At 49.6% G+C, this 23,054-nt stretch overlaps 1 protein-coding gene across 1 annotated transcript; it reads left to right on the forward strand.

Annotated features, from left to right (window-relative positions):
- The first annotated feature begins 22,243 nt into the window (after positions 1 to 22,243).
- Positions 22,244 to 22,678, forward strand: LOC142570775 (putative nicotine oxidoreductase). Its single transcript, XM_075679109.1, has one exon. The coding sequence runs from the start codon at positions 22,244 to 22,246 to the stop codon at positions 22,676 to 22,678; it is 435 nt and encodes a 144-aa protein (XP_075535224.1).
- Positions 22,679 to 23,054: the final 376 nt, after the last annotated feature.

The raw sequence follows: 23,054 nt of genomic DNA on the forward strand, positions 1-23,054 counted from the left end.
CCGCGGATTATAGAACTGTTCATGCTGCTAGTCCGACGTCACGGGAAAACGATATCTACACTGTCTCCTCAAAAGCGCACGCATATTGTCGAAGCTTCGCGCCACTACAGTGTGCCAATGGTTCGGCACTCACGAACTACTTTTCTACAGATGCTGCAACTGCCAGTCCTAGTACAGTTGCTGTGCTGCCTGCAGTACAGCTGACTGATACCCGCGCCTACGAACAACACATGGCTCATGAGCATTGCATGGACAGCCCGCCAATCTGCCGCGACTTATCGAGTCTCCTGCATCACCCGCCGCACATTCTGGACAACTTCATGACGCTCGTCGGGCTACATGGAACGACAATATCTACACCGCTTCCTCAAAAGCGCACGCATTTGGACGAAGCTTCCGGCCACGACACTGTAACAATGGTGCTGCGCGCAGCAACTGCTTTTCTACAGACACTACTAATGCCGGTCCTGGGACAGTTGCTGTCGCTGCCTGCAGTACAGCTGACAGATATCCGTGCCGACGAACTGCGCATGAGTAATCTGCATTGCATGGTCAGCCTGCCAATCTGGCGTGACTTATCGAGTCTACTGGATCACCCGCCGCACATTCTGGACAACATTATGCTGCTCGTTGGCCGAAATGGGACGACAATATCTGCAGAGCCTCCTCAAAAACTCGCGCATTCGGACGAAGCTTCGTGCCACTTCATTGTCACAATGCTTCGGTCTCCCCAACTACTTTTCTACAGATGCTGCTACTGCCGGTCCTTGGTTCAGTTGCTTCGCTGCCTGCAGTACAGCTGACTGATACCGGTGCCGACGAACAGCGCATGTGTAATGCGCATTGCAGGTACAGCCCACCAATCAGCCGCGACTTATCGAGTCTGCTGCTTCACTCCCCGATGATTTCGGCAACTTCATGCTGCTCGTCGGACAACATGGGACAATATATACACCGCCCCCACAAAAGCGCCCGCATCTTGATGAGGCTTCGGGCGATGACAGTGCAACAATGGTTCGGGGCTCACCAACTGCTTTCCTGCAGATGTTGCTACTGCCGGTCCTGGTACAGTTGCTGTTGCTTCCTGCAGTACAGCTGACTAATACCCTTGCCGACGTACAGCGCATGAGTAATGTGCATTGCTTGGACAGCCCGCCAATCTGCCGCGACTTAGCGAGTCTGCTGCATCACCCACCGCCGATTCTGGACAACTTCATGCTGCTCGTCGGAAAACATGTGATGACGATATCTACACCACCTCCACAATAGCACTCGCATTTTGAGGAAGCTTCGGGCCACGTCACTGTCGCAATGTTTCGGCACTCAACTACTGCTTTTCTACAGATGCTGTTGCTGCTGCCGGTCCTGGGACAGTTGCTGTCGCTGCATACAGTAGAGCTGACTGATACCCATGCCGCCGAAATGCGCATGAATAATGTGCATTGCATGGAGAGCCCGTCAATCTGCTGCGATTTATCGATTCTGCTGCTTCACCACCCACTTCTTGCTGCTCGTCGGACAACATGGGACGACAATATCTACACCGCCTCCACAAAAGCGCCCGCATTTGGACGAGGCTTCGGGCAATGACAGTGGCACAATAGTTCGGCGCTCACGAACAGCTTTTGTAGAAATGCTACTACTGCCGGTCCTGGAACAGCTGACTGATAAGTGTGCCGACGAACTCCGCATGAGTACTCTGCATGGCATAGACAGCCCGCCAACCTGCTGCGACTTATCGAGTCTGCTCCATAACCCGCCGCCGTTTCCAAACAGCTTCATGCAGCTCGTCGGACAACATGGGATGACGGTATCTACACCGCCTCGTCAGAAGCGCGCGCATTTGAACGAAGCTTCGGGCCACGACAGTGTAACAATGGTTCGGCGCTTACGAACTGCTCTTCTGCAGATGCTGCTAATGCCGGTCCTGGATTAGTTGCTGTCGCTGCCTGCAGTATAGCTGAGGGATACCCTTGAGACAAACAGCGCAAGGGTAGTGTGCATTGTATGGAGAGCCCGCCAATCTGCAGCGACTTATCGAGTCTGCTGCATCACCCACGCAGATTCTGGACAACTTCATGCTGCTCGTTGAAGAAAATGGGACGACAATATCTACCTTGCCTCCTCAAAAGCTCGCGCGTTTGCATCAAACTGCGGGCCACGACACTGTCACAATGTTACGGCGCTCACGATATGCTTTTCGACAGATGCTACTGCCGCCGGTGCTGGAACAGTGGCTGTCTCTGCCTGCGGTACAGCTCACTGATATCCGTTATGACGAACAGCGCGTTAGTACTCTCCCTTGCATGGACAGCCCTCCAATCTGCCGCGAGCTAACGAGTCTGCTGCATCACCCGCCGGCGATTCTGGACAACTTCATGCTGCTTGTTGGACAACATGGCACGACGTTATCCACACCGCCTGCTCAAAATCGTGCGCATTTGGACGAAACTCCGGGCCACGACAGTGTAACAATGGTTCCACGCTCACCAACTGCTTTTGTAGAGATGCTGCTGATGCCGCTCCTCGGACAGTTGCTGTCGCTGCCTGCTGTGCAGCTGACTGATACCCATGCCGACGAAGAGCGCATGAGTAATATGCACTGCATTTAGAATAGGCAGCCCACCCATCTGCCGCGACTTATCGAGTCTGCTGCATCACCAGCCGCCGATTCTTAACAACTTCATCCAGCTCGTTGGCCAACATGTGACGACGATATCTACGCCACTTCCTGAAAAGCGCGCGCATTTGTACGAAGATTCGGGCAACGACACTGTCTCAATGGTTCGGCGCGCACCAACTGCTTTTCTACAGATGCTGTGGCTCCGGTTCTGGGACAGTTGCTGTCGCTGCCTTCTGTACAGCTGACTGATACCCACGAACTGCTTATCTACAGATGCTGCTACTGCCGGTCGTGGGACAGCTGCTATCGCTGCGTGCCGTACAGGTGACTGATACCCGTGCCGACGAACAGCGCATAAGTAATATGCATTGCACGGACAGCCCGCCAATATGCCGCGACTTATCGAGTCTGCTGCATCACCCACCGCCGATTCTGGAAAACTTCATGCTCCTCGTCGGACAACATGGAACGACGATATCTACAGCGCATCCTTAAAAGCGCACGCATGTGGAAGAAGTTTCGGGCCACGAAACGGTCACTATGGCTCAGCGCTCACCAACTTCTTCATTAAAGCTGCTGTTACTGCCGTTCCTGCGACAGTTGCTGTCACTGCCTGCAGTAAACCTGACTGATACCCGTGGGACGAAGAGCGCAAGTGTAATGTGCATTTCATGGACAGCCCGCCAATCTGCCGCGACTTATCGAGTCTCCTGCATCACCCGCCGCACATTCTGGACAACTTCATGACGCTCGTCGGGCTACATGGAACGACGTTATCTACACCGCTTCCTCAAAAGCGCACGCATGTGGACGAAGCTTCGGGCCACGACACTGTCACGACGGCTCAGCGCTCATGAACTGCTTTTCTGCAGCTGCTAATACTGCCGATCCTGGGACAGTTGCTGTGGCTGCCTGCAGTACAGCTGACTGATACCGGTGCCGAGGAACAGCACATGAGTACTGTGGATTGTATGGAAAGCCCGCCAATCTGCTGCGACTTATCGAGTCTGCTGCATCACCCGGCGCCGATTCTGGACAACTTCATGCTGCTCGTCGTACAGCATACGATATCTACACCGCTTCCTCAAAAGCGCACACATTTGGACAAAGCTTCAGGCCACGACACTGTGAAAACGGTTCAGCGCTCAAGAACAGCTTTTTTAGAGACGCTACTACTGCGGGTCCTGGTACAGTTGGTGTTGCTAGCTGCAGCACAGCTGACTGATACTTGTGCAGACGAACTACTCATGTGTAATCTGCATTACATGGACAGCCTGCGAATCTGGCGTGACTTATCGAATCTGCTGCATCAACCGCCGCAGATTCTAGACAACTTCATGCTGCTCCTAGGAGAAAATGAGACGACAATAACTACACCACCTCCTCAAAAGCGCACGCATTTAGACGAAGCTTCACGCCACGACACTGCCACAATGGTTTGGTGCTCACGAACGTTTTTTCTATCGATGCTTCTGCTGGCAGTCCTGGGACAGTTGCTGTCACTGCCTGCAGTACAGCGGACTGATACTCGTGCCACGAAGAGCGCATGAGTACTGTGCATTGCATGGACATCCCGCCAATCTGCCGCTAGTTGTCTAGTCTGCTGCATCAACCGCTGTCAATTCTGTACAACTTCATACTGCTCGTCGGACAACATGTGACAACGATAGCTGCACCGGCTCCTCAAAACTGAGTGCTTTTGGACGATGTTTCCGGTCACGACAGTGACACAATGGTTCGGCGCTCACGAAGTACTTTTCTACAGAAGCTGCCACGGCCGGTCCTAATACATTTGCTGTTGCTGCCTATAAGACAGCTGACTGATACCGGTTCCGACGAACACCGCATTATTAATGTGCATCGCATGGACAGCCAGACAATCTGCCGCGACTTATCAAGTCTGCTGCATCACCCAGCGCCGATTCTGGACAACTACATGCTTCTTGTCGGACAACATGTGTTTACGATATCTACACAGCTTCCTCAAAATCGCGCGCACTTGAACGAAGCTTCGGACCACGACACTGACACAATGGTTCGGCGCTCACCAACTGCTTTCCTGCAGATGTTGCTACTGCCGGTCCTGGTACAGTTGCTGTTGCTTCCTGCAGTACAGCTGACTGATACCTGCGCCGACGAGCAGCGCATGAGTAATGTGCATTGCATGGACAGCCCGCCAATCTGCCGCGGCTTATCGAGTTTGCTGCATCACCCGCCGCCCATTCTGGACAACTTCACGCTGCTTGTCGGACAACATGGGACGACAATATATACACAGCCTCTACAAAAGCGCCCACATTTTGACGACGCTTCGGGCGATGAAAGTGCCACAATGATTCGGCACTCACGAACTGCTTTTCTACAAATGCTGCTGCTGCCGGTCCTGGGACAGTTGCTGTCGCTGCCTACAGTACAGCTGACTGATACCCTTGCCGACGAACAGCGCATGAGTAATGTGCATTGCTTGGAGAGCCCGCCAATCTGCCGCGATTTATCGAGTCTGCTGCATCACCCGTCGCCCATTCTGGACTTCATGCTGTCCGTTGGACAAAATAGGACAACCATATCTATGCCACCTCCACAAAAGCGCCCGCATTTTGACGAGGCTTCGGGCGGTGACAGTGCCACAATGGTTCGGCGCTCACGAACTGCTTTTCCACGAATGCTAGTAATGCCGGTCCTGGAACAGTTGCTGTTCCAGCCTGCAGTACCGCAGACTAATACCTGTGCCGACGAACTTCGAATGAGTACTGTGCATTTCATGGACAGCTCGCCAATCTGCTGCGACTTGTCGAGTCTGCTGCATCACCCGCCGCCGATTCCGCACAACATCTCGCAGCTCGTCAGACAACATGGGATGACGATATCAACACCGCCTCCTTAAATGCTCCGTGTATTTGGACGAACCTTCGTGCCACGACCCTGTCACAATGGTTCCGCGCTCACGAACTGTTTTTCTACAGACGCTGCTACTACCGGTCCTCGGACAGTTGCTGACGCTGCCTGCAGTACACCTGACTGATACCCCTGCCGAAGAACAGCGCATGTACGATGCGCGTTGCAGGGACAGCCCGCCAATCTGCCGCGACTTATCGAGTCTGCTGCTTCACCACGGGCCGATTCTGGACAACTTCATGCTGCTCGTCCGACAACATGGGACGGCAATATCTACACCGCCTCCACAAAAACGCCCGCATTTGGACGAGGCTTCGGGCGATGACAGTGCCACAATGGTTCGGCGCTCACGAAGAGCTTTTCTACAAATGCTGCTACTGCCGGTCCAGGAACAGCTCACTGATAAGCTGCCTCCAGTACAGCTGACTGATACCCGTGCCCATGAACAGTGCATGAGTACTGTCCATTACATGGACATCCCGCCAATCTGCCGTGGCTTATCGAGTGTACTGCATCACCCACCGCCGATTCTGGACAAGTTCATGCTGCTCTTCGGAAAACATGTGATGACGGTATCTACACCACCGTCACAAATACGCGCGCATTTGGACAATGATTCGGGCAGCGACAGTGTAACAATGGTTCGGCGCTCACGAAGTACTTTTCTACAGACGCTGCTACTGCCGGTCGTGGTACAGTTGCTGTTGCTGCCTGCAGCACAGCTGACTGATACCTGTACCGACGAACAGCGCATTAGTAATGTGCATTGCATCGACAGCCCGCCAATTTAACCACACTTATCGGGTCTGCTGCATCACCCGCTGCCGATTCTAGATAACTTCATGCTGCTCGTCGGACAACATGGGACGACGATATCCACGCCACCTTCTCAAAAGCGCACGCATTTGGATGGAGCTTCAGGCCACGACACTGTGAACACGGTTCTGCGCTCACGAACTGCTTTTCTACAGCTTCTCACACTGCCGATCCTGGGAAAGTTGCTGTCGCTGCCTGCAGAACAGCTGACTGATACCCGTGCCGACGAACAGCGCATGAGTACTGTGCATTGCATGGACAGACCGCCAATCTTCTGCGACTTATCGAGTCTGCTGCATCACCCACCGCCGAGTGTGGACATATTAATGCTGCTCTTCGGAAAACATGTGATGACGGTATGTACACTACCTCCACAAAAACGCGCGCATTAGGACGAAGCTTCGGGCAACGACAGTGTAACAATGGTTCGGCGCTTACGAACTTCTTTATACAGATGTTGCTTCTGCCTGTCGTTGTATAGTTGCTTTTGGTGCCTGCAGTACATCTGACTGATACCCGTGAGAAGAACAGCGCAAGAGTAGTGTGCATTGCATGGACAGCCCGCCGATCTGCAGCGACTTATCGAGTCTGCTGCATCACCCGCGCAGATTCTGGACAACTTCATGCCGCTCCTTGGAGAAAATGGGACGACAATATCTACTTTGCCTCCTCAAAAGCGCGCGCGTTTGGACGAAACTTCGGGCCATGACACTGTCATAATGGTTCGGCGCTCGCGAACGTCTTTTCTGCAGATACTGCTGCTGCCGGTCCTGGAAAAGTTGCTGTCGCTGCCTGCAGTACAGCCGACTGATACCCGTGCCGACGAATACCGCCTTAGTACTGTGCATTGCATGGACATCACGCCATTCTGCCGCGAGTTTTCCAGTCTGCTGCATCAACCACCACCGATTCTGCACAACTTCATACTGCTTGTCCGACAACATGTGACGATGATCCCTTCACCGGCTCCTCAAAACCGCGCGCATTTGAACGAAGCTTTGGGCCACTACACTGTCACAATGGCTCGGCGCTCACGAACTGCTTTTCTGCAGATGCTGCCACTTGCGGTCCTGGAACAGTTGCTGTCGCTGCCTGCAGTACAGCTGAGTCATACCAGCGCCGATGAACAGTGCATGAGTACTGTGCATATCGTGGAGAACCCGCCAACCTGCCGTGGCTTATCGAGTCTGCTGCATCACCCGCCCCAGATTCTAGACAACTTCGTGCTGCTCCTTGGAGAAAATGGGACGACAATATCTACACCACCTCCTCACAAGCGCGCACATTTGGACGAAGCTTCGGGAGACGACACTGTCACAATGGTTCGGCGCTCACGAAATGCTTTTCTACAGCTGCTAATCATGCCGTTCCTGGGACATTTGCTGTCGCTGCCTGCAGTACAGCTGACTGATACCTGTGCCGAGGAACAGCGCATGAGTACTGTGCATTGCATGGAAAGCGCGCAAATCTGCCGCTAGTTATCTAGTCTGCTGCATCAACCGCTGTCAATTCTGTACAACTTCATACTGTTCGTCGGATAACATGTGACGACGATAGCTGCACCGGCTCCTCAAAATTGCGCGCATTTGGACGATGTTTCGGGTCACGACAGTGACACAATGGTTCGGCGCTCACGAAGTTTTTTTCTACAGATTCTGCTAGGGCCGGTCCTAATACAGTTGTTGTTGCTGCCTGCAAGACAGCTGACTGTTACCGGTTCCGACGAACACCGCATTATTAATGTGCATTGCATGGACAGCCAGCCAATCGGCCGCGACTTATCGAGTCTGCTGCATCACCCACCGCCGATTCTGGACAACTTCATGCTTCTTGTCGGACAACATGTGATGACGATATCTACACTGCCTCCTCAAAATCGCGCGCATTTGGACGAAGCTTCGGACCACGACACTGACACAATGGTTCGGCGCTCACCAGCAGCTTTCCTGCACATGTTGCTACTGCCGGTCCGGGTACAGTTGTTGTTGCTTCCTGCAGTACAGCTGACTGGTACCCGTGCCCACGAACAGCGCATGAGTAATGTCCATTGCATGGACAGCCCGCCAATCTGCGGCGACATAACGAGTCTATAGCATCACCCGCCGCTGATTCTGGACAACTTCTTGCTGCTCGTCGGAAATAATGGAACGACGACATCTCCACCACGTCCTCAAAAGCGAGCACATTTGGACGAAGCTTTGGGCCACAACACTGTCGCAAAGTTTGCCACTCACCAACTGCTTTTCCACAGATGCTGCTGCCACTCCCGGGACAGTTGCTGTCACTGACTGCAATTAAGCTGACTGAAACCCGTGCCGACGAACAGCGCATGAATAATGTCCATTGAATTGACAACCCGCCAATCTGCCGGGATTTATCGAATCTGCTGCATCACCCGCCGCCGATTCTGTACAACTTCATGCTGCACGTCGGACAACATGAAACCACGATATCAACACTGCCTCCCAAAAAGCGCTCTCATTATGACGATGCCTCAGACCACGACAGTGTAACAAAGGTTCGGCGCTTACGAACTACTTTTATACAGATGCTGGTTCTGCCGGTCCTCGTACAGTTACTGTTCCTGCGTGCAGTACGGCTGACTGATACCCGTGAGACGAAGTGCGCATGAGGAATGTGCATTGCATGGACAGTCCGCCAATCTGCCGCGGCTTATCGAGTTTCTGCATCACCCGCCGCCCATTCTGGACAACTTCATGCTGCTCGTCGGACAACATGGACCGAAGATATCTACACCGCTTCCTCAAAAGCGCACGCATTTGGGGTGCGATCGGAGATGGCTGTTCGGCGCGTTCGTTCGGTTACCGGTGCGCGCGATTGGCCTACTCCGCGCCGACGTCGCAAGCCGCGGGCCGCGGCCACGGTTTTGGTGACGTCAAAATGACGACACGCTCCTGTCAATCATCCTCCCACCGAGCATTTCGTCTGCTAGGCGCCGAACCCGACGGGAGCTGGGAAGTTTGGAGCGATCATACGGATTCGCATGGCGCGTCTGGTGGATTGGATTGGATCCAACAGGCGGCCTTTTCGGCTGCCGAATGGCACGTTTGAATCCAATCCATAGTTTAATTCGAGAAAATGGCGCTTCCTTTGGGAACTTAGGTTGTTGCGCTCGCGTTTCTAGAGGAAGGAGGAGAGCGGGTGGCGGTGCGAAACTTGAAGAAATGGCAGAAAGTGAATTCCGGAGTCGTTTTTGTTTCTCGAAACAAATAATTCGTTGGTTGTACAGAGAAATCGACACCATCTTCGGTGCCAGCGAGCCACTGGAATGTTGTCTCTGCCTCTTGAAAAGTGCGACACTCTTCCCGTCGTTTTCTTTTTCTTTTTTCTTCTCGCTGTGCGTGACAGCACCTATGGACGACGCAAAGAAACTAATAGTTATAAATTGCAGTATTCACACGTACTACTATTTGAAAACGTGCTTGGGCTTGAGAAGAAAAAATACATTTTTTAGATAAAGATTTCATCCATTTGGAAGACGAGAAACATTTCGTTTTGTTGTATACTGTCTGCAAGCAGACGACACACGACGGAAGTAAACTTCCGGGGAGGTCACCGCTTCCTGATTGGCTGCTCTCTCCGCCCCGCTGTCACAAATTTTGCATACTGCAACTATGTGACGTTGCAGCAACTGAACAGAACGCGTATCGAACAAAATATCTCCGATCGCGCCCTTGGACGAAGCTTTTCGCCACGACACTGTCACAACGGTAAATCGCTAACGAACTCCTTTTCTACAGATGATGCTACTGCTGGTCCTAGGACAGTTGCTGTCAGTGCCTGCCGCAAAGCGGACTGATGCACGTGCCGACGAACAGCGCATAAATAATGTGCATTGCATTGGCAGCCCACCAAGCTGCCGCGACTTATCGAGTCTGCTGCATCACCCGTTGCCGATTCTGGACAACTTCATGCTGCACGTCGGACAACATGAAACCACGACATCAACACCGCCTCATGAAAAGCGCTCGCATTATGACGATGCCTCAGGCCACGACAGTGTAACAAAGGTTCGGCGCTTACGAACTACTTTTCTACAGATGCTGCTTCTGCCGGTCCTGGGCCAGTTGCTGTCACTGCCTGCACTTCAGCTGACTGATACCCGTGCCGACGAACTACGCATGAGTAATGTGCACTGCATGGAGAGCTTGCCAATGTGGCGTGACTCATCGAGTCTGTTGCATCACCCGCCGTAGATTCTGGACAACTTCATGCTGCTCGTCGGAGGACATGGAACGACGATATCTACACCACTTCTTCAAAAGCGCACGCATTTAGACGAAGCTTCGTGCCACGACAGTCTAACAATGGTTCGGCGCTTACGAACTAATTTTCTACAGCCGCTGCTACTGCCGGTCCTGGGACAGTTGCTGTTGCTGCCTGCAGTACAGCTGGCTGATACACGCGCCGAACAACTACGCATGAGTAATGTGCATTGTATGGACAGATCGTCCATATTCCGTGATTTATCGAGTCTGCTGCATTAGCCGCCGCCGATTCTTGACAACTTCATGCTTCTCGTTGGACAACATGGGACGACGATATCTATGCCACCTCCTCAATAGCGGACGCAGTTGGACAAAGCTTCGGGCCACGACAGTGTCTCAATGGTTCGGCGCTCACCAACTCCTTACCAATGCCGACGAACAACGCATGAGTAATGTGCATTTGCATGGAGAGCCCGCCAATCTGCTGCGACTTATCGAGTCTGCTGCATCACCTGCCGCCGATTCTGGACAACTTCACGCTGCTCTTCGGAAAACATGCGTTGACGATATCTACACTACGTCCACAAATACGCGCGCACTTGGACGAAGCTTCGGGCAACGACAGTGTAACAATGGTTCGGCGCTTACGAACTTCTTTTATACAGATGTTGATTCTGCCTGTCGGTGTTCAGTTGCTGTTGCTGCCTGCAGTGCAGCTGACTGATACTCGTCAGACGAAAAGCGCAAGTGTAATATGCATCGCATGGACAGCCCGCCAATCTCCTGCGACTTATCGAGTCTGCTGCATCAACCGCTGCCGATACTGGACAACTTATTGCTCCTTGTCGGACAACATGGGACGACGATATCTACGCCACCTCCTCAATAGCGCACGCATTTGGATGAAGCTTCAGGCCACGACACTGTGAACATGGTTGGGCGCTCACAAACTCCTTCTCTACAGTTGCTGTTACTGCCGGTCCTGGGACAGTTGCTGTCACTGCCTGCAGTACAGCTGACTGATACCAGTGCCGACGAACTACGCATGAGTAATGTGCATTGCATGGGCAGCCCGCCAATCTGCCGCGACTTTTCGAGTCTGCTGCATCACCCGCCGCCCATTCTAGACAACATCATGCTGCCCGTCGTACAGCATGGAACGACGATATCTACACCGCTTCCTCAAACGCGCACACATTTGGACGAAGCTTCGGGCCACGACAGTCTAACAACGGTTCGGCGCTTACGAACTAACTTTCTACAGCAGCTGCTACTGCCGGACCAGGGACAGTTACTGTTGCTGCCTGCAGTACAGCTGAATGATACCCGCGCCGAAGAACTATGCATGAGTAATGTGCATTGTATGGACAGATCGGCAATATGCCGCGATTTATCGAGTCTGCTGCGTTACCCGCTGCCCATTCTTGACAACATCTGGCTGCTCGTCGGACAACATGGGACGACGGTGTCCACACCATCTTGTCAAAAGTGCGCGCATTTGGACGAAGCTTCGGGCCACGAAGGTGTAACAATGGTTCGGCGCTTACGAACAACTTTTCTACAGATGCTACTACTGCCGTTCCTAGTACAGTTTTTGCTGCTGCCTGCAGTACAGCTGACTGATACCTGTGCGGACGAACAGCGCATGAGTAATGTGCATTGCATGGACAGCCAGCCAATCTGCTGCATCTTATCGAGTCTGCTGCATCACACGCCGCGAATTCTAGACAACTTCATGCTGCTCGTCGGACAGCATAAGATGACGATATCTCACACCGCTTCCTCAAAAGCGCGCCCATTTGGACGAAGCTTCGGACCAAGACACTGACACAATGGTTCGGCGCTCACCAGCTCTTTTTCTACCGATCCTGCTACTGCCGGTCCTGGTACAGATGCCGTTGCTGTCTGCAGTACAGTTGACTGATACCCGTGCTTATGAACAGAGCATGAGTACTGTGCATTTCATGGACAGCCCGCCAATCTGCCGCGACTTCACGAGTCTGAAGCATCACCCGCCGCCGATTCTGGACAACTTCATGCTGCTCGTTGGACATTATGGGACGACGATATCTACACCACCTCCTCAAAAGCGGGAGCATTTCGACGAAGCTTCGGGCCACGACACTGTCAGATTGGTTCGGCGCTTACTAACTACTGTTGTACAGATGCTACTACTACCGGTCCTGGTACAGTTGCTGTTGCTGCCTGCAGTGCAGCTGACTGATACCCGTGCCCACGAACAGCGCATGAGTACTGTTCATTGCTAGGACAACCCGCCGATCTGCCGCGACTTATGGAGTCTGCTGCGTCAACCACCACCGATTCTGGACAAATTCATTCTGCTCGTCGGGCAACATGCGACGACGATATCTACACCGCCTCCTCAAAAGCGCGTGCACTTGGACGAAACGTCGGGCCACCACACTGTCACAATGTTTCGGCGCTCACCAACTGCTTTTCTAGAGATGCCGCTGCTGCCGGTACTGACACCATTGCTGTCGCTGCCTGCAGTACAGTTGACTGATACCCGTGCCGACGAACAGCGCATGAGTACTGTGCATTGCATGGACAGCCCGCCAATCTGCCGCGACCTATCGAGTCTGCTGCATCACCCGCCGGCGATTCTGGACAACTTCATGCTGCACGTCGGACATCGAGGGACGATGATATCTAGACCACCTCCTCAAAAGTACGCGCATTTGGACGAAGCTTCTGGCCACGACACTGTCACATTGGTTCGGTGCTCACCAACTGCTTTTCTACAGATGCTGCTGCTGCTGCTCCTGGGAGAGTTGCTGTCGCTGCCTGCAATACAGCTGACTGATACCGGTGCTGACGAAGAGCGCATGAGTAATGTGCATTGCATGGAGCATGGACAGCCAACCTATCTGTCGCGGCTTATCGAGTCTGCTGCATAACCCGCCGCCGATTCTGGACAACGTCATGCTGATCGTCGGACATCATGGGGCGACGGTATTTGCACCGCCTCCTCGAAAGCGCGCGATTTGGACGAAGCTTCGGGCCATGACAGTGTAACAATGGTTCGGCGCTTACGAACTACTTTTCTACAGATGCTGCTACGGCCGGTCCAGGTACAGCTGCTCTTGATGCCTGCAGTGGAGATTACTGATAGCCGCACCGACGCACTGCGCATGAGTAATGTGAATTGCATGGACAGCCCGCCAATCTGCCGCGAATTATCGAATCTTCTGAATCACACGCCGCCGATTCTACACTCTAAAAACAAAGAGAGTTCCGGGCACTCTTTTTGAGGGAGTAACTGCTTGTCCCATATTTCACTCTCTTTTCCAGAGTAGATCGACCCTCTTTAAGAGAGAGTAAGGCAACTCCTCCTGACAGAGTTTTGTTACTCCACCGCAAAGGAGTGCTAGTACTCTTCCGCAGAGTGCTAATACTCTCCCCTCAGGTAGTGCTAGTACTCTTCCACAGAGTGCCAATACTCTCCCCACAGGGGTAATAGTACTCCCGCGGATCGAGTTCTTCTACAAACTGAGTACTTCTACTCCTCCAAGGTGAGTGTTTCTACTGCCCCAAACAGAGTGCTTTTACTCCTTCAAAACAGATTGCTAGTACTCTTCCCAATAGTGTGAAAGCACGATGTAGATCCATGGTCACGTTTGAAGGGTTTCGCAATACTTACTTGTGGGGAATATTTTATTGCTTCATAAGCAGCTTCTGCATTCATGCTCGGTGAATGGGGTGTAATCTGTAGTCGCTGAGTTATTCACATGAAACGTTTTCTCTCTTAAAAGGTCAAAATCTTTATTGATCAGGCACAAGACAAACTGAATAATAATTTGAGAGACATATAGACAACGACATAAAATCAGATTACAATGATGCCCATGAAATTTAGAACACATCTTGTAATAAAACATAAGTATATTCTGTAAAGGTTCATCAGTATTACAGTGTCTAAATATCTTTTAATTTCAATTAGTTCCTTCTTTTCAAAAATAAAGTGTACAATTGAAAGTTAAACATAGACGAAACATGTGCAAACTCGCAAAGTATTGACACTGTGATCGAAGAGAAATATACGCCACATTGCTGGCCAGCAAACGCATTTCTAGCACAAAGCGCGTGCCCTTACGTGGCAGAGGTTACCAGATGAGCTGCTATGCATGGGGCTGGTAATGCAGATAAATTGTGCAAGAAACTTGTTTGTGTGCCATATTTTAAGACCGCAGCTCATTTGATAACATCCTGTACAGTATATGGATATTCCTGACTGAGAGTACAGTGCATTTAGATATGTGTTGTATATTCTCATGTAGGGCAGCAGGTCTAGCTCGCTTTGCTAATATTTTACATAAAGTTATGCATGTATTGGCTGCACCCCATTGTTTCTAACTGTGTCTTGTTGAGGTTCTGCAGCAATATCCTGGGCCCGTTCTCGAAGCAGTACAGAGGCGTATTATATTTCCTATTCGGTTGGCCTTTTCACGAATGTAGTTACCTGGTGTTGTTGGGATTGATCCGTTACATTTTCTCACAAATAAATAAAATTAAATTTACAATATTATCTAGCGTGCAGCAGGTGAGTCTAAAGCTGCAAGAAGCAATGGCATTAAAATGTTGCGCATCAAATTTCTTGTGATATATGGTAGCTTTTCATTCCCATTACGGTAAGAATGCAATACTTCTGAGGAGCACCTTGCGTAATTGCAGGATCAATCATAGTGACTTGTTGAAAATGCAATCTAACTAAAGTAGAGCATGGCTTCAGATGTGAACCAAAAATCAGATGGGTGAATATGATGCATGAAAGGTGACATAAGCATAAGTCAGGCAGGGAAGTGCACGAAAAAGACAAACAAAGAAGCAAAACAAACTGAGAATGGCACCATCCTGTTTCATATACCCCTTCCATGCGCGTGGATTTTGCATGCGACTATGCACATGCACAATGATCCAACTACATGAAACCAAAGCTATTTTCCTACTGAAGTGGTTAAGATGCGCTAAAGAAAAATTATTGCACTTACAGAATCTTCGTCTGGAAACAAGTACATATGTGTCTAGGAAGATTAATACATCACCTCACTGCACACTCTATCTTAAGTCCAGAAGAATTATGTCTACAGAAGCCATGAAACATAGGAGCTTTTGCTTAACACTATATGCTCACATCCGCCAGTTGATGAGCAAGTGTTGGACTCAGATGCTCTGTTCTTTGCATTGAACGCATCCCTACCTCCACTAGCATACTTAGTTGGTGAGTAACTTGAAGAAACCACAATTTCTCACTTTTAAAACAATTTTCAATTCCAAGTGGCTCTCTGGCTTCTAAGACGTAAGGTGTGCACCACCGTGTACACAGTTAAAGGCCTTAATTGCACCTTGCTTTCGCTTTGGGAGTCACAAGCAGTTCTAATGAACTGGATTCGGGAGCATGCACGTAAACGATGACTTCTTAAACATTTGATTCTCTTCCCCCAATTCTTCCCTTTTCGGAACCTAAACGCCATAATGCTAAAATTAAGTGTAAAAAATAGATAAAAAGGAAGACATAAAAGTCTGCCTGCTTCATGTCAGCATTTACAATACATTATCACAGTGGTTTCTATTTGCACGTTTGCATTCACATGCTGTCAAATGTAAGCTATTGAAGATGTTAAATATATCTAAGCACCTAACCAAGCATCAGCTGTTGCTTTTTACAGTGAACACAGGTACCGTGCTCATTGCAAATATGTATCATGTCACTAAGCAAATATGCAATTTCATAATACCAGCATTTTTTTACCACGTGGATATATCTGTTGAGAGGCAAAACAAAAGGCAGTCACTTCTCACAAGTAATCAGCTTTTTTTTAACACGTTTCCAACTTTTCGATGGCACTTCCTACTATGTGTTTGTCTCCAAAAAGCATACTTGATTTTGACTTTCCTATCGGAGACATTACATAAGTATGCCATGTTAAGATGACTGCCTAGAGCACGTGAGAATTTTCATCTTGTTGTGACATGCTGTATTTTGATTTTGTTGACACTTCGTCAAATGCTACAACCAATATACCCACATTCTACTTTTCTTGTCCAAATTGCATGGCAATGTATTTTGGTTCTTTGGCGTGCGCTCCTGTGCACTTCGTGAAGTCGCGCTGGGCTGGCGCTTTGACATCCTTGTGTCCTTGCAGCTGCCTTCTTGCAATATACAAAGGGGGTTCCTGAAAAATATTGCGAGCAAAAGCCAACACGAGCACATGGAGTAAACAACATCAAGAAAGTCAAGGTCATGGCACTAAAAGAAAGTCTTAGCTCTTAGTCTTTCTACTGAAATGCGTGCGAAACATCTAAATGACTGCAATAGTCAACTGCTCAACTAAATTCAATTTTTAGATTTAAACACAAAAGAAATAGCCCACAGGTCATCCTCGTTCAGCACGAATGTTAAAATACTCCTGCTAATCAATAGATTATTGGTCATTGTCAGATGTCATAGGTCTGTCATTAGTCTGATGTGTCGCGAACGCCACTTGTTAGACATCCTAAGCACGTGCCCAGTGTGCCCCCTGCACCATCTCTGGTTTTGCAACTGCTCAAGCCATAACTTGAGGATCTTATCTGCAAACATGATGCTCAGTGGGGATAAAAATATAGTCCTCCAGTTCAATTGATATGACTGGACGTGCCTATAATAAAGGGCAACAAGGCGTGTTATGGCGAGTTTACGCACATTTCAATAACAACAAGAAAGTTCACTGCGGCCTGCATCTAAGCTTACTAAAAGGCACGAACTTATTTTCATTTATGAGGTGCGCAATGGAGTTCATTTTGACAGACTCGACTACTGGAGCAGTTCTAAATCTATCATTTTACATTCTTGAAGGCCTGTAAAAGTTGCTGCTATAGACCGCAGTTATTAGTTTATTAGACCAACTCTTTTTTTGTGTACGCCAGACGACTGGTAACACAGAATTAAAGCAACGTTTTATTTTCACACTTTATTTCTCTGCTAAAATAATAAAGCGATAAACACAGTTTGATCTGCCATGCAGTATCAAGATGCACATATTGCCCTTGTAATCCCCAGTGGAAGGGTGATTTAGCTGTTCATATGACAGAACTCTGAAATGACAACTCATATTAGCAAATGCACAAGCATGTCCAAATTATTAAGCCTATGCAAAGCGCCCCTGCAATTGTCATTACACACAGCAGCCGTTATATTCGATGCCGATGCATAACTCGCTGCTTGAAAATTCACCGAGTTCGTAGACATAAGCACCATTTCAGATTTCCACCGTGCTTGAAAACCGCATCAGTAGACACAATATCAGACATATAATCACACCATTTCAATAGATGAGCAAACACAGTTCAATCTTGGGGCTAAACACCATGAGAGCGATTTAGTGCATGACGGCGACGAGCGACAAAACGGGCCGTCGCTTGAACAGATCGCTCGGTTCTGGAAATCTAGAAATCGTTGCTCGTCTCCCGGAAGTGCTATGAGCGACTGGCCAATAGCGCGAAGTCGGAACTGGACGTACATCGCTCAAATACTACCGATTGTCGCGCGAAACGAGGAGACGATTGAATTTTTACACGTGCAAGGATAAGAACCTACTGCAAGACCTTCGGAAATATTTTATGCTACTTTTTACAGTAAAATACATAAACTTAAATTACTAAAGCACGCGACACGCTTGTTTCGACGCGTGCTTGCAGCCCTCATACCGGCAACACCGGGGAGGCGTCGCTCAATGTCGTCGCTCGGACGGAGTACGACTTTCAGGCGACGAGCGAACGCGACAGCCATCTTCATCGCATCGCTTGTAGCTGTCACGCGCAAGATCGCTTATACGGGGTTTATGCTTTATTCACCATGGATTCCTCATGCGTTTTGAATAAGTTCAAGATAACGCGCCCAACTGACCTCTTGCAGCATGCAGCTGAATGCCTGCGGCAAAGTTTCTACCTAGCACTGGTGCTGCACGTAACTTCAGTGGTCGCCGATTACCGATGCGCGAGACACCGTGAAGCGCGCGGTTTATTTATAACGAAAGCATGCCGCCAGCAAAATAACGCCTTCTGTTACGTGACTCCTTATTTCAACAGCATTCCGTACACAGTAGACTGCCAAACTGAATGAATTCAAACACACAAAACGCACGCTAAGCACGCCCCGCATAGGTTCGGAATCATGGGCTGGTGAACAAACCATTTTAAGCGTCCTCTCGCCTCGCGTCTTATTGAACATACCATGGTTCTGGCAGCGTTTACGATTTTCAAAGTTCTTACGGATAGCGGCAAGTTATAAAATCACTTGCAGTTATCACGACGACTGGCTTTTTCGATTGACATCGAGACACAGCGTGCCATGCCTAGTCCGTTGTCAATCGCGTCGGCTAAGCGCCGGGACGACTTCCTGGCGATAATATATAATAATATTTGGGGTTTTACGTGCCAAAACCATTTTCTGATTATGAGGCACGCCGTAGTGGAGGACTCCGGAAATTTTGACCACCTAGGGTTCTTTAACGTGCACCTAAATCTAAGCACACGGGTGTTTTCGCATTTCGCCCCCATCGAAATGCGGCCGCCGTGGCCGGGATTCGATCCCGCGACCTCGTGCTCAGCAGCCGAACACCATAGCCACTGAGCAACCATGGCGGGTAGTTCCTGGCGATAGCATGTCATACACGCACAATGTGCACCTAAGGTAGAATTCACTTACCGTAGAAGATTTGTTGTTATATCCAACGAATGACGAACGACTGTCGTGTTTTCGCAGCGACGCGAGATGGCTGACACAGGATCTCCCTTGGATGGCCTTCGTTGCTGCTCGCTGGACGGATCACCTTTCTCCGGGGCTGTGTTGTTCCGCGCGCGCGGTGGAGCAACTCCGAGTCAAAAAGTAGAGCGCTCGCTACGCGTTCCTTTGAACTGTGGCTGCCTGTTCTCTTAGAGGCAAAACGGTGTGTTCTTTGCTCAGCGCGCGTGACTGATACATCGCCATGTTCGGGGCCAGCCTCCTACAGTTGAAGCAGAAGATTGCACTAAGTTTTGTTCTTTATTGCTGCAAGAGTAGAACGGGCATTCTACTCTCTCTCAAGGGGAGAGTGAAAAGCACATTTCACTCTTTCCTTGGTGACGGAGTGAACAATGCATTTCACTCCACACGACATTTTGAGAGAGTAAAACAACGCTTTGACGATTGAATCGGCCGCTTCACCCCTGCGGTACCTTCTCTAGTTTTCAGAGTGCAGACAACTTCATGCTATTTGTCGGACAACATGAGACGACGATATCTACACCGCCTCCTCAAAAGCGCGCGCATTCGGACGATGCATCGGGACACGACACCGTCGCAATGTTTCGGCGCTCACGAACTGATTTTCTCCAAATGCTGCTTCTGCCGGTCTTCGGACAGTTACGGTCGCTGCGTCCAGTACAGCTGACTGATACCCGTGCCGACGAACAGCGCAAGAGTAATGTGCATTGCATGGACAGCCCGCCAATCTGCAGCGTCTTATCTATTCTGCTGCATCACCCGCCGCCGATTCTGCACAGCTTCATACTGCTTGGACAACATGGGACGACGATACCTACACCGCCTCCTCAAAAGCGGCCGCATTTGGACGAAGATTCGGGCCACGACACTGCCACAATGGTTCCGCGCTCACAAACTGCTTTTCTACAGGTCCATTACTATCATACTTGCTTTTACCGTAGCAATAATATTTGCCTTCTAGCGGTGTCTTCGCCACCGAACCATTTCAAACAGTCCTGCACTGCTCTCGTTTATGTTTTGCGACTGTTGCTTTTTAGTGGGAATGTTGAGCGAAAGCCCGGACCTATGACAAAGGCTCAAGAAGCGAAGTTAGATGGCGTCGCCGAAGCTCTAAAGCGTCTTGAAGCCAGCAACGCATGGCTTGTCGAATCAGTAATGAAACACCTCAATATGCACTCACAACTCAAGACAGACCTCGAAAGCCTAGCGAAACGTCTACAGGAACTGGAAAAAAATTAGAATCTGCTTCATCTTTTCATGCCCCAGCAGCTCTTGAAAGTGACTTCTCTAGCATCAATAACAACATTGATAATCTAGAAAACCAGTCGCGTAGATGAAATGCGTTGTTTTATCGTGTTACCGATACTAACGAATCCGAATGCTGGGAAAGTTCAGAGCGACTTGTGCATGAGTTCTGCCGTGATAAGCTTGGTGTCACCGAAACTTCCATTGCTAGGGCACACCGTGTAGGCCGTTTTTCGACTCTGAAGAAACGCCCCATTTGCTAAGTTCTTCTACGATAAAGAAATTGAGGCAATTTTAAGAAAAGGCAGCAAGCTGGGGGACACAGGCTTCAGCATAGGACGCGACTATTTCCAAGCCATTCGTGATAAACGCCGGAAACTTCTGCGATTGTCTCGATCAATTAAAAAACAAGGTGACCGTGTGCGCCTAACGTTCGAGAATCTGCATATCAATAATGATACCTATGTGTGGGATGTCGCGGGTAGCCATGCCCACCACAGTATGACATGTGCCGGCTGATAAGTCATCGTCAGAGACTGCGTCATGTTTGCCTAATCTGTGTCCTTATTTAAAGAGTAATACCAATTTCCAGTTCACAAACATTAGAAGTGTTCTTTCCAAAACTGTCGCCCTTTATTCGCCCGTAGATTCTACGTGCGCTTCACTTCTAGTATTGACTGAAACTTGGCTGGACGATACCATGCCGTATAACATTCTTCTGAGTAAATCTGAATTTTGCTTTTTTCCGGTTTGAGAGAAAAAATCGAAATGGGGATGGTGTCCTTATAGCAACAGAGAAACAATTATCTGCCGTTCCCCTCTCTGTTGATACTTTCCTCCAATGTGTATGGAGGTGGTGTAAATGCGGAGTTACTGATGTTATTATTGGTGCTTTCTACCGGCTGCCCGATATGTCTGATGGGTTCTCGGGTGAATTTCATAGAATACTCAGCGACTTACATGTGCGTTTTCCTAAGTCTATTATCCTCGTATTTGGCGATTTTAATTTTCCGAACATTGAATGACCCGCTCTCTATGTTCATTTCAGTGATAATGACGCCCACGCCTTTCTTCATTCCTGCTTAGATTTTTCTCTTGCTCAACTTAATATTAATCCTACCCGTCGCTCCGCTACCACGGCAAATATCCTTGATCTTGTCCTAACAAATATCCCTAACGTTGATTCTGATATACTGCATTTAAATGGTTTATCCGATCACGACATAATCACTGGGTGCATCACGCATCCATTTACTGGAAAGAAAACTACCATTAAGCGAATTCATTGCTACAATCTCGCGCATTTGGAGATAATTAACTCGGAACTAGACACCTTCTCTGAGAACTTCCTGGCTCAGTACTCATCACGCACACTTGAACTAAGCTGGCTGTAGTTAACAACCACCTTGTCTCACCATGTTGATAAGTATGTGCCAATCATCACCCTCCGACATCCGCAACCTCGGAGACGAGCTAGTCGAAAAGCTAACCGAATACCTCAATGGACACTGGCAAGCGGGAACAGTACCACAAGAATGGAAACACGCGGAAGTCATCATGATCCCGAAACCAGGCAAGAAACTTCAAGTGGAAAACCTTAGACCAATCTCTCTTACATCATGCCTAGGCAAGATCTATGAGAGAGTGGTTACGAGGAGGCTACAATATCATATGGAAGAAAACGAGCTGTACCCCCACAACGTGTTTGGTTTCAGAGCCAGGCTCTCGACCCAAGATGTACTGCTGCAAATCAGAGAAGAGGTACTGAGCAATATCCCACTCAACGGAGAGCACATCATCATGGCACTGGACGTCAAAGGCGCCTTTGACAACGTAAGCCACGAAGCCATCCTGACAGGACTAGACAACCTAAATTGCGGCATGAAAATACACAGCTACGTCAAGGCATTTTTGTCCAACAGAACAGTAACATTCGGCCTGGGTGAGCTGAGATCCGAAAAGTTCAACACCCCTAACAAAGGCACACCGCAGGGATTGGTCATCTCACCCATCCTGTTCAATGTTGCCATGATTGGACTGGCCCAACAACTAGACCAAATCGACGGCGTACGCCACGCCATGTACGCCGACGATATCACTGTATGAGTCCCCAAAGGCTCACTCAGGGAAAAGGAAGAAAGATTACAAGAAGCTGCGACATGCATAGAGGAATATGTCAAGGCAAGAGGTCTAGCCTGCTCAACGGAGAAGTCCGAGCTCCTAAGAGTATGGCGAAGCAAGAACAATCGCACCGTCCCAGAGGAAGTAAACATGAAGTTGAACATCCACCTCGAAGGACAGCCAATCCCGGAGAAGACGCTCATCAGGATATTAGGAATGTGGATACAATCGAACCAACGATGTACCCACAGCCTAACACTACTTAAAACTGCAGCCAACCAAGTGACCCGCACGATAACGCGGGTCTCGCGGAAAAGACACGGCATGAAGGAAGCAGACACACTCAAACCGGTCAGAAGCC

This window comes from Dermacentor variabilis, chromosome 2, assembly GCF_050947875.1.
Source record: "Dermacentor variabilis isolate Ectoservices chromosome 2, ASM5094787v1, whole genome shotgun sequence".
In the NCBI taxonomy this organism is placed as follows: domain Eukaryota; kingdom Metazoa; phylum Arthropoda; class Arachnida; order Ixodida; family Ixodidae; genus Dermacentor; species Dermacentor variabilis.

Coding starts and splice junctions, on each gene's coding strand:
- LOC142570775 (XM_075679109.1), top strand. CDS start 22,244: ATGGAAGAAAACGAGCTGTACCCCCACAACGTGTTTGGTTTCAGAGCC.